Below are 12,399 nucleotides of genomic sequence, written 5' to 3'. Positions count from 1 at the left end.
TTGGGGGAGATCTGGGTCAACGTCCTGTGACATTGGCCAAGAGTCAGGGCATTTTCCGCAATGTCAGAAATAAGGGGTTGGATTCTCATTAGTGTCTCACGACTGGCAGCACCTTACATTTCAATTGCAGTGACTGTGCTAAGAATAGAGCAGGTCCGGGAGGCGGCGTGGGGAACTGGAGTGGTCCCAAAGCAGATGAAAGGAAAGCCTGGCGTGACTGGGAGCTGGCATTCCTTAGAGGACTTTTACCATCCGAAAAGAGGGCATCTGTAGCCCTTAGCAGGACTCTGAATCCTGTAGGTAACACAGTGTGTATAAGTGTAAGAAACCTCCCTCTTCCTTCTTAGAATTTGAGAAATCAGACCACTCTAGAGGCTAAGCTGGCTTTGGGGCTTCCTGTCTTTAAAGCATGTACCAGGTCTAATTTATACTTTTATTTTGCCTATTGGGTAGATTGAAAAAAAATAAATGAGTTTTTCTTTGTTTATTTGCTTTACTTACATTTAAAATTACTAGATGCCACAAAAATGTCTGCATCTCTGGCTTTGTCTGGAAAAATCAGAAGATCTGGTAACACTGGGCTCACATTCCCATGTGGCCATAATTTTCTGAAGCTAAATAGTAATCACTCCCCATTTGTGATGGCCATGTGATCACTAATTTCTCACTGTTCCCTCCGCTCCCTGCAGTCTCCCCAACATGAAGCCAGACCTTCCATTGCCGTGTACCATCACCCTTGTCCTCTTACAGAAGAGCGGCATTTCTTCATATCCAAGCCTTATCAAAAGTAGAATCTGATAGTCCTTGACCTATTGCACTCATTTACTTTATCTGCCAGGCCCCTGAAGACATTGGGTTTTGTGACCTCAGGCTTCAGGTTTGGGTTGGGGGAGAAAGCAGTGAGGCTCTGCCACTTCCTCGCTGTCAGACTGAACCGTATAGCCCATGGCTGGACCACAGCTGCTAGAAGGGTGAGGCTTGTTTCTCAGCCCATACAGCATGGGGCTGCTGGTGGTGGTAAACAGGGCGGTGATACATGGGCCATTGTTCTGCCAGCTCAACGCAGTTGTCATTCAGGGAGACTGCTGTCAGGGTAGTACCTTCAAGATCTTGGGCAGTTGAGAGGACACTTTTGGATCTTTGAGTCAACCCATTTATAGGTGGTAACAAATACCAACCCATATCTAGCCCCTTTGGTGCCCTGGAGCATTGCTGTTGGCTTAGTGCCCACATGACTTAACTGTGCCTTTTTCAGAAGCCAAGGGAAATGACAACAGTGGTTTGACTAGTTCTCTGTAATGAACAAATTTCAATCATTAAGGACATTCTTCTTTAAGGTCTTCTGACTACTGTATAGTCATAAATACTCTCTGGGGGTATATTACCCTTAGAATTATTTGATTCCACATTTCTAGATGGTGAGTTTATCTATTACCTTTTACTATTCCTATGTGGAGCTCAGTAAGTGTAAATTAATAAATATAAATTAATCATGACTAAGTATCTTGCTGGTGTATTGAATTTAAATAAAACCCCAATGGTGAGGGACCTAGTCTAAATTCTAAGCAGCGTATACTTCCGAGAATTTGAAGAAATAACAATGCTGGTTCAATTCAGGAGTGCAGTTAGATTTCATACCATGTTAAAGACTTGGTTTGGGCTTTTTTTTTTTACTTTTCTTTTTCCCTGCAAGATCTCGAAGAATAAATACAGATGCTTGTACCTATATTGCTAGATACCCAGCACACAGTAGGCAGTTGGGAAAGGCAGAATAAAAATTTGGAACTCATACATCACTGAATGGTGTCTGCAGATGAAATTCTGTATCAAGAATGCTATTTTCCCTTAGGTTTCCAGGATATAGAAAGGAAAGGAAAGGGGTGTTGTCCCCAGGCCAAGACCTGTCCTCCCCCGCTCCTGTCTCCAATCCCTCTGTTCCTCCCTCAGACAGGCAGGCTTCCTGGTGCCTGCTTCGTTGCTTTCTCACAGGTGCTCACTACTCAGGCCTGACCAGACTGACTTCTGGATTCATTTTCTAGTTGCTACCATTACCAATTGCTACAAATTTAGTATCATCTTTATTTAACGTTACAAATGTTTTATCTTATAGGTGACTTCTTATAGGTAACCTTCTGTAGGTTAGAAGATCCACTGGGCTACAATTAAGGAATCAGCAGGGCTGTGTTTTTTTCTTAGAAGCTCTAGGGAAAAACCCGTTTCTTTGTCTTTTCCCGCTTCCAGAGGTGGCCCACGTTTCTTGCCTGCTCTCCCCATCTCTCCGTCATCCAAGCTGTTGAGTCCTTCCAATGCTGCTGTGTTCTCTTTTAATTCCGTCTTCCGCTTTTGAAGATAATCTAAATAACATTGGCCCGACCCAGATAATCCAGAATAATCTCCTGATTAGCAGGTTAATTTCATCCACAGCCCTAATCCTCCTTTGCCACATAACCTAACATATTTACAGTTTCCAGGAATTAGGTGCAGACATTTGGTTGGGGGGAAACCCCTTTTTCTACGTGCTACAAACTCCTGAAATTGACAGTTCAGCTCTCCCTTCTTCTCAGTCTAAAGAGCAGGTGTGCCTAGAACATGGGCTCCAGGGTCACACTACTTGGGTTCAAATTTTGGCTTTGTCTCTTTTTAATGAGTATATCAGCTGGTAGAAGGGATAAGAATGGGATCTTCTTTACAGAGTTCTTGTTAAGGATGTTAACTTTAAAAAGGAAATGGCTACAAAAGGAACTTCCCAACTTAGATCTTCTTTCTCTAGCCTGTTGGGATGAAGGAAGGAAGGAGGGAAGGCAGAGAGGAGGCAGGGAGGGAGGGAGGGAAGAAAGAGAATAGGCAGTGGGCAATACTGAGTGTGCCCTCAGGACAGGACAAGGTCATGGGAGTTAACTGCTGAATTCCCTATAGGCTGTATTGCTATTCTGTATACCAGTGACATCACCACTGTTTTGTGGTAAATTAAATCCTCTTTAGATGGCACTCTGAGGGATTATCCAAATATCTTGCTCATATTAAATTAGGGCCTAAAATAAGTGGGTGTAATTAGAATTATTATTATTCGGGGCGCCTGGGTGGCTCAATCAGTTAAGTGTCTGCCTTCGGCTCAGGTCATGATCCCAGGGTCCTGGGATGGAGTCCCACGTCGGGCTTCTTGCTCAGCGGGGAGCCTGCTTCTTCCTCTCCTTCTCCTGCTCCCCCTGCTTGTGCTCTCTCCCTCTCTCTGTCAAATCAATAAATAAAATCTTTAAAAAAATTTTTTTAAAAAGAATTATTGTTATTCAGTATGTTATTGGATTATTTTATTTTCTACTGTACCTTCCCATTCTTATGTGTTTCCCATTTGCCTTGGTTCTGTTTTGCTTCATTTCCATGCGGTCCTATCCTGCATATGTGCCTATTTAAAAAATCAACACAAACAGAGTGGGTGGAGAATGTTGGGGTCAGGAGATAGGGTGGGTTTTTTGTTTGTTTGTTTTAAGAATGAACAAACACAGGGAAATCCTGCATGGAACAGGAAGTCTTGCTAACCTGAAACAGGGCAGCTTGCTAACATCCTAACAAGAATCTTAGACTATGAGCATGGCTCGGGCCTCGGGAGAGCCTGGGAATATCCTCACAGGTAAGAGATGGCCAGTTTCAAGAGAAGAATCCAGAGGGAGAGCACACACTCAGAGCTATGCTGTCTCGTGTGCTGACTTTACTGGGATTCTAGCCAGAGCCTTAGATTGTAGGCTGCGGAGATATGGAGATGCCCACTCTATTAGTTATATGATACAGAAACCCGACTCAGGCTGATGTTAGCTTCGAAGGGTGTTTATTAGCTCAACTGACTAAGGAGACCAAAATTAGATTGGTCTTTAGGTTTGGCTGGATCCAGGGTCTCAGATGTTGTCATCAGGCCTCTTTCTCTCTCTTTCTGTCCTCCTGCCCATTTTTCTCTGTTGACTTTGTTCTCAAGGAGGCTCTTTCCCACATGGCCGTATGGATACCAGCAGCTCCAGCTTCAGTCTTAATAGCACAGTAGCCCCAGTGGTAAAAGAGCTTCTCTCTTTGAGTAGTTTCAGCAAGTGTTCAGGACTGGCTCTCATGAACCTTGATGGGTCATGCGACTGTTGCTTAGTGGACCACCATGGCCATAGCTTTAGCCTTAGGAGGAGGGTCAGTCAGCCCCATACAACTGGGAGCGCAGAAGCACAGCTACCCAAGAGAAGATCAAGTTGCTGGTGCCAAAGGAAAGGGGGAGGAGTGAAGATGACCACTGCCTATGCTCTGAGGCTGAGGAAGGCACTCAGTGGTGGCCCTCAGGCACCAAGAAAACTGGACGTTCGAAAGGGTGGGCATTCGAAAGAGGGGCCTTGCAGATCTGCCTGAGTTTTAATCCCAAATCTGCCACTAACTAGCTGCATGACCCTCGCCTCAGTTTCCTTACCCCCCCCCCCCAACACACACACACGAGGTGTGAACACAGCATGGAAGGTTGCCCAGAATGGTACTGGGTCATATTGGGGAAATGCCTAGCACATGCCTGCATGTTATCTCATTCTCAATAAGCATGAGCTCACTTCTCCATTCTTTTTCTTGACTTGGTATAATAGAGACCTTGTAGGTATCACAGGCAGCATTTCTGGGTCTTCATTGACTCAACTCTGGGTGTTGAAATGTTAAGAGTTTCACCATTGGATGATATGAGCTAATCATTTTCTGCCGTACTTCTGGTATACGGGCATGTCCTGTGTTTCCAAAGCACCTTCCTATTAGTTTCTTCTTTAATAATGACAACTATGATAATAGTTAACGTTCACAGACATCTTCCTTCCTATGTGCCAGGCAATATTCTAAGCACTTTATGTAGATCATCTCATTAATCCTCAAAACCAGTCTATGAGGTGAGTGCTGTGATTACCCCCATTTTACCGAGGAGAAATGAAGGCACAGAGAGTTTAACATGCTCAGAGTCACACAAGGGTTGGAAGAGCTGGGGTTAGAACCCAAGCAGTCTGATCCTGAGCTTACCTTCCCCACACAGTGCCTTGTTTCTCAGTACATATGTACTGCCACTTTTTGAGGTAGGGTTAATCATTTTCTAAGGGGTGCTGGAAGTTGAGTTTGTTGCCTGGACCCCTCTTATATCCTTGTTGTTGTTTATATTTCCTAGGTGTTTTTCCAGGTCTGACCATCTTGCCCTCCATATGAAGAGACATATCTAAAACCCCTAAAGGCCAGAGTTGTCATGGCGTCGGCCGTTGTCTGAAGGAAATGCCGTGAGGCAGGGGGCTGGACTTCAGGCGGGGTTCCATTACCTCGCAGAAGAAAGTTCTCACTCATAAACCTCTGTGTACACACACACACACACACACACACACACACACACACACACACACACACACACACACACACACACGCACGCACTCACATAGACCCACACACACACACACTGTCATGCACTCAGCTATATTTAAAATATATACGTCTATTCTTTATGCCTTGCCCTTGCCAGATGGTAGAAGACGAAGAAGAAGGAAACCAGGTGAACTCAGCAAGGCAGACTGGCTGCTTACTTCAGCACTATTGGAATTATTTCCCGCTGTTGCCAATGGAAATCAAAGAAAATGGATGTGACGTCTCTGCAGGTGGACGGCAGTAAGAGGGGCTTATTTAACTTGCTTCTCAGTGCAACTTGATAGGAGAATACAACGTCGTAAAGTTGCATATGTGTAGCACTAATGTTTCTTTTTAAATAGTTGGGGGAAAATGACCTAGAAAACCAAATTGCAGTTTGGTAGCCAAAATTAACTCTTGGTTTATTTGTCCTTTGTGTGTGAAAAGTCCTACTATTCCGTGCGTCCGACTTCCTCACAGAACTGTTGATCGGTTTTGGTTCTTCTTAGTACTATTGAGATCTTTCGAGTCGATACCAACGGCCTTAGCGGCGGCAGACTCTGGAATAACACCTTACACCTTTCTGGCCTGCATTTCTCTAGACTTCACTCTCAAGGGAGGAGTTTTCTTTTCTTACTTTTTGACTCTTGCACACCATATGCACTAGGGATTCTGGAAACTTCTAGCATGACTGCAAAGTGGCCAAGAGAATAAAGTCCTTGATGATAAATCACAGTATATCCCTTGAGCCTCACCTTATTGCCAGTGCTAGATTTTTTCTTTTTAATCTCTCTGTTTTTGCTAATGAAAACTTGAAAAGCTTATTTGGAAGCTTAAATGTTTTATCTTTTCTCCATGGACTAAATAAACCTCTCCAGGACTCTCTCGGCACCTGGATGTCCAGCTCTCGAAGCAGCCAATCAGATGGGACATCACAGTTCTCTCATCCCCCTTGAGGCATCATGACCTCAGCGCATAGTGATCAACCCCGTGCTGTGTGTCATTGCTACCCTATAACCAGTTTCAGCATAGATGTCGCTAGTCTCAAAGGGCAGCTGCATATTTAACCTAACTCTGGGTTATGACCTGACAAAAAGCCAAAAATATCACTCTTTCCAGGAGTGGGGAGAACTGAGGATGCCTCCCGAGTCTAGTGGCTTCAGAAAACATCATCCTATCTTCCTCTCTCATATCCACTGAGCTCATACTCCCCCACTTGTTAAAACACACAATTCAAAATGCCATTGTGGGAATGAAGGGTGGACATTTAAGGAAAGGGTTGAGAAGTTTCTCTCACGGTCTGTCTAAAAGGAGAGACGCGTTTCTAAATCTTTTTGGCTAGACCCACCATGACTTGTGACCTAGAGCACCCGGGATCAAGAGGCCTCACATTTACTCTGCAAGCTGACTCCAAGGGGGTTCACGTTCCTCACTTTTCATCCCACACACATCCACTATCGGTCTCTTATCTACCCGCATTCTTAGCTAGCTGGCACTGGCCTCAACTCCAAAGACTGCCTTTAGGACCATTCAATGGCCTATGCAAGCAAGCGGGGTGGTTATTAGGACAGATTGTATATTTTGTATATTCTGGGACCATCCCTTCAAGACACGTCTAAAAAACAAAAATGGCATTTGGTCCGCACATGGTTGCTGCTCCTTCATACCAGCTGGCTCCCCTTCTGCCCACCTTTGACTGTTTGACTCATTGACTGTTAAAATGCCGCCCCATACCTATTTGGGATGCAAAACTGAAGTCTTTAAAAGGAAATAATAATATAAGAAACACAAATACATGTATGACAGCAACCTTCAAGATCCTTGGCATTTGGTTTCTCAGCTTTCTGCAACCTTTGATTTCCCTGAAATGTTGAAAAGTGCCCATCAAAGGGTAAAGGAGCCTCCTGATCACAAATGTGGTAGCTTACCGATGGGACACCTGGGCATTCTGAGGTCTGGCCCTTAAAGTTTTCTTTCTCTTTTCCCCTTTTGCAAGGTAGACCAAAAACCAAAACAACAGCAACAACAACAACAACAACAACAGCAACAACAAGAACAAAAACCAACAACAGCAACAACAACAGCAAACAAAAACAAAAAGAAAAACCACCCTAAAACACACACACCTAAAAATCTGCCCATTTGCCGGAGGCAATTCTGTATATGTTAGTTGGAGGGTATTTAAAAAAAAAAAAATCAGTTTTATTCCAAAGATTTAAAACTAGACATGACTTAGAAACATTTTCTGGAGCACTGCTTGCTGACAATCTCATAGTTCTCTACTGCATTTGAGTGCATTTCGGGGCCAGTCCATCAGGGCGTATCATGGGATTATATTTGAATGTGTGGTGCATCCTTTCTGGGTGAAGGATGTGTGAGGGACCTTAAACCTCAGCTGTATTCAACTGTAGCGCCTCCAGTCAGTGCACTAGATGAAACTTTAGACACCCCAGATTTTGTTGGTTCGTTGATTTCCCTTTCTATAGCAGCCTCCAGCATGAATGCACGCACATACCCGTGATGGCATTATAGCCGTGGCTGCCACCATTTACAAATGTTCTCTCCCCAGCTGGAGCTGCTCTTGCCTCTCGAAATGCTATTATTAAGGGTTTATAATACTGAATTTAATTTTTGAACTGACCAATGCAAGGCTCTATTAAAAAGAAAGTTAAAAAAAAAAGAACGCAAAAGAGTAATCATTGCTTGTTTGCTCCCTGTTGTCATCTGTGGTCTTGAAAAGTTCTCATTTGAATGTGGCGGAACAAAGGCCCTTTGCTCCTCATTAGTGTCTGAAATGTTCAGTGATTCCTCTCTCTTTTGTATCAGTGAGGTCCTTTGTACTGTGTTCCTGACCTTTCTCAGAGCAGGGTGCGCTGAACCACGATGGTGGGGCTTGCTTGCTTCCGAGTCATTTGTGGACTGTGAGAATTGGCCTGAAATTTGGTGGGTGCTAAGTGTATGGCTTTGAAACTGTTCTTCTCTAGCCCGAGTGACACCTGCGAACGATAACCTATCCCTAAAAGCTAGGGTAGCACCAGTCATTTTGGAAGTGGATTTGTGAGAACATGTCCATCATCTCTGAAATGGCAGAGATGGTTGGTAAGAGTCTGCGGAGAGTGAACAGGCTCTCCAAGAAATCACCGTCTGAAGATACTTGGCTCCCAGGAGGACAGGTTATTTAAAACAGTGCTTTACTGGACATTTGAGACACATTAAACCATTGCTTTCTCATTTACCTCCTGACATTCCCCGGGATCCCAAATTTGGAAGGAAAAACCTGGCATGGTGTTTCTTGTGGTTGTCCCCTCAAGCACATCTTGTCCAGGGTTCCGAGTTTGATGTATAGAGAAAGCGTGTTTCTAAGCCATTGACAATTTTCTTTATTTCAAGTTGTGCTTCTTTCTCCTACCACATGGCTCTAAGTCAAAGATGTGGAAACATGAAATTATAATGCTTCTCCTAGCTACTGGCCTCCTGCCCCACTGATGGTTAATTGGCCCAGCTTAAAGCCTGGTGGTGATGAGTACTGTGTCCAGAAAAAGAAATGTTCAGATTCCATGACAAAGCTGCATTTTATAAAAATATCGGAAACCCCAAAATGAACTTCATGCTGCCCATCTCCTTCTCCTCTCCATGTGCTTTCCCTTGCAAAGCCCTTCAAACCCCCCATCTCCTCCCCTCCTGCACCTCTTGTGCCCTTTTTACATCTTAGATTGCCTGATTATAACAGGGTAAAAAAGACAGCCAACCTCACGCACGATTAGCAGAACTGATTCCTATTTTTAAAAAAATCTTCTTTGAATCTAGAAGCCAGAGAAGATTTTTTAAGGACTTGAGTTGGGGATAAGCTTCCAGAGTAGCCATGTCTATTTGCATCAAAGGGGAACTAAATGGGACTTTCAGGGCAGCTCACCTAGTGCATTCAGAATATTCCGCCCATAGCCCCCCGTGCCTGAATTCGATGGCAAAGTCAAAAGAAATGAACTCCACCGGCAAGAACGGCAACATCTAGTGATCGGTTTCATTGGTTCAAAATGATTTCCTCGATGGAAGTCGCTCCGTAAGATAAAAAATCCAGTGCGAAGTGCTTTTGTCTTCTCTTTTGCATGAGTTGGTTTTAGGATAAGGAAGAAGGTAGGGAAAGTCAGAGAGATGCAACGTATTTAACTGCAAAAATCAGGTTCATTGTTTCTTTCTTTTTCAAAGATCTTACGAGGGCCAGCATTTCTGGCCATAATTTTGCACCCGGATCTTTGCCAAAGTGAAAATTCACTAAGTAGAACCTGTTTGAAATGTACTTGTGGAAACTTTCCCTGGCCTCTTCTGGAGGTGGCCACCTGCCAAGCGTGGGGTGGGGGCAGGAGGAGAGAGTTCGAATTCCAGGTCTGGGTTGCATTTCGGTAAACATGGTGAGATCTCATTTTGGAAACGAGAGGGGCTGGCCTGAGCATACATCGATGCCTCTTTGACGGCCTACTTTCCTCAGTGAGGATCTTTGGGAATACGTGAGATGGAACAACAAAAATGTGTCCAAGGAAACAAAAACTGCTGGTCAGTGTGAGATCCCGTGACTAATGGCCTGAGGCTTCAGGGTTTTCTCTTGCTTTTAACACTCTTAAATCCCCTTGGCTGGTTCCTCATAGATCCTGGAAAAGGGGGAAAAATAAAGCTGCAATTCACTTTCTTCTGCGCGCCCTTCCAATAGAGTACTGTATTCTTCAGGTGTTTTGCATTTGCGTTTGTAAGTCCTCGGGAAACAGGTATCAAAAATGGCAGAGCGAAATCCTAGGCCGTCCGTCACTTCACTAATATCCCAAACCAGATACTCTTTTCAAACAGGGCTCCCTCTCAGCGGTCACGAGGGAAGGGTGATACGTTCTTTGTTGGGGACTGTTTATACAATTTTTTTCAACTGTAAGCTTTGGAATCGTAAATTGCTTTGACTCCAGCTTCTGTCTACTGCCATAAAATGGACCCCACGTCAGAATAATGAGGGTGGTATGTGTGCCCACGCCTAGACACGTGGGCAGATGTACCTATTGTACCTTCGCAGAAGGAAAACAGGCTACTGACGTTTAAGAGGAGTAGCCACCAGTGCCTAATATCTTTTGGGGGGGATGGATGCTTATAATGCCAGTATATTGAAACCACACTGGGAGCTCCACATGGAGGGGAGGGGCGGAGGGTGGGGAGAGGGGACATTTTAATCCTAGGCCTTGGGACTGGAGGCAGAATGATTTCTGCAAATCTAGGCCCTGAAAGGCTTTGGGGCTCATTGGCTGGTTCTCAACCTTTTTATTTTAGTTTTCTTTTCCAGCATGCATTTCCTATCTAAACCCAGACTTGGTTTAATTTCCTTATCTTTCACTTCTGCTTCATTCCAGGGAGGAAAAATACACCTATTATGGCCAAGATCTCCTTGCTAACACAGAGGCAAAAATAAATGTTTAATGTTTTTGCAGCCTCCCCTTCCTTTCTGTAAATCCCCACCCCCACCAAAACCCTTCCTCTCTCATCACCTTGTCCCCCTTCCTCTCTCATCACCCTCTCTCCATTCCCGCCACACAGCTCCCCAGCCACCACCACTTTGCTTTCCAGTCTCTGTTATCCTCTTAACAATTGCTTGAAGAAATTTATTTTTGCACTATACATTTTCTTTTTGCCAGATGTGTCTAACAAGTGTGTTCGGAGAGACCTCCTCCCAGCCCCCTCCCCTTCCCCTCCTCCCCTCGGTCACATTCTCTCAGGCCTTCTCTGGTATTTATAATATATCACAGAAGTACCCAGTCTTATAGCCCTCGGTTATGCCTTTTTTTGACATTTTATTTTTTTTAAGCTTTTTATATATATATATAAATATATTACTTTGTCAAGTTTTTTTGCTGTACAAAAGTCTTAAGATTTAAAACTATTATTTGTATTATATGATGGTGGTATGTTAATGTTACAAAATTATTAATGAAGAAAAAATTTATTTTTGTTACTGGTCTGTTTCATAATTCTTTTTTAAATTGGTATATTGTAAGATATCTATGCAAAAAATGTTATGTGACGCATTTTTATTTAAGAATGTAATATGTGTAATAAACGGTAGAATGTGTTTGGCCTTGGAATGCCTTACTGTATTTCTCCTTAGCTTATTTCGTCGGGAAGAAGAAAATCCTCAAAGAGACACAAATGGGTCCTTATATACCTCACGAGAGTTTTCTTTCTCAGAGAGAGAAAGGGAAGTTGGGATTAGGTCATTTTTCTTGGTTCGGGAGGTTGTTCGTGCGTGTGTGTGTGTGTGTGTGTGTGTGTGTGTGTGTTTGTGTACGTGTGTTTTATGGTTTCACTGAGGTACCTCAGTTCCCAAATAAGAAGGAACTCCTAAGACAGTTTGTTTCTTTGAGGGGAGGGGAGCAAATGGAGGTTATGAAAAGCAATATTTTAGAACGAGGTGGATTATGGGATGTTGTTTGTTTCAGGGGTTAGGAGAGGCTTATTGAAAGCAGTTTATTTGGTGAGAGACGGGGCAAGTTTGTTCTGGGTCAGTGTTCAATAGGAGCATATTTGGAAAGGATAACTGGAAGCGGTTTGTGGAGGAGGGAAGGGCCAAGGCTGGAGGGAATATGTGAGGTGAGGTGAGGTGAGGGGAGGGGGAGTCCGCGTACAGGAGATGGTTGGGCACAAAGTGAGGAAGAGACGGCTGACCAGAGGTGGAGAACTTCCCGTAGCGCCATGGAGGGCAGGAAGGTAGATGCAAATACGAGCAACCTCAAACAGGAGAAGAGGCAGATGAAAGCCCTAGGGAAAACTCTCAGACCCCAAAAATAACACTCATGAAAATCGTCTCTTCCACGCATGACCTCCAGGCAAGAACATCCAAGTGAGGAGGAAGGTAGAGAACCTAACTGGTGTTCTTATCCCAGCATTCCTTGCAGGGTGCGTCCCCAAGAGAAGTGGTGTCATTAACTGGAAACAACAGTAAACACCTCTTTCACTTCCCAGGGACACCGCGCTCCTCAAGCT

At 44.1% G+C, this 12,399-nt stretch overlaps 1 protein-coding gene across 3 annotated transcripts in view; it reads left to right on the top strand.

Moving 5' to 3' along the window:
• The window catches only part of KLF7 (Kruppel like factor 7), an 85,871-nt gene extending 79,743 nt beyond the window's left edge, over positions 1-6,128 (top strand). For all 3 annotated transcript variants that reach the window (XM_035726641.1, XM_035726640.1, XM_035726639.1), the window contains exon 4: positions 5,165-6,128. In XM_035726641.1, coding sequence (XP_035582534.1) covers positions 5,165-5,202 — 38 coding nt within the window. In that variant the 3' untranslated portion in view covers positions 5,203-6,128. The remainder of the gene's footprint in view (positions 1-5,164) is intronic.
• The last annotated feature ends 6,271 nt before the right edge of the window (positions 6,129-12,399 follow it).

This window comes from Zalophus californianus, chromosome 3, assembly GCF_009762305.2.
Source record: "Zalophus californianus isolate mZalCal1 chromosome 3, mZalCal1.pri.v2, whole genome shotgun sequence".
Classification (NCBI taxonomy): domain Eukaryota; kingdom Metazoa; phylum Chordata; class Mammalia; order Carnivora; family Otariidae; genus Zalophus; species Zalophus californianus.
This window is presented reverse-complemented; position numbering and strand designations above follow the sequence as displayed.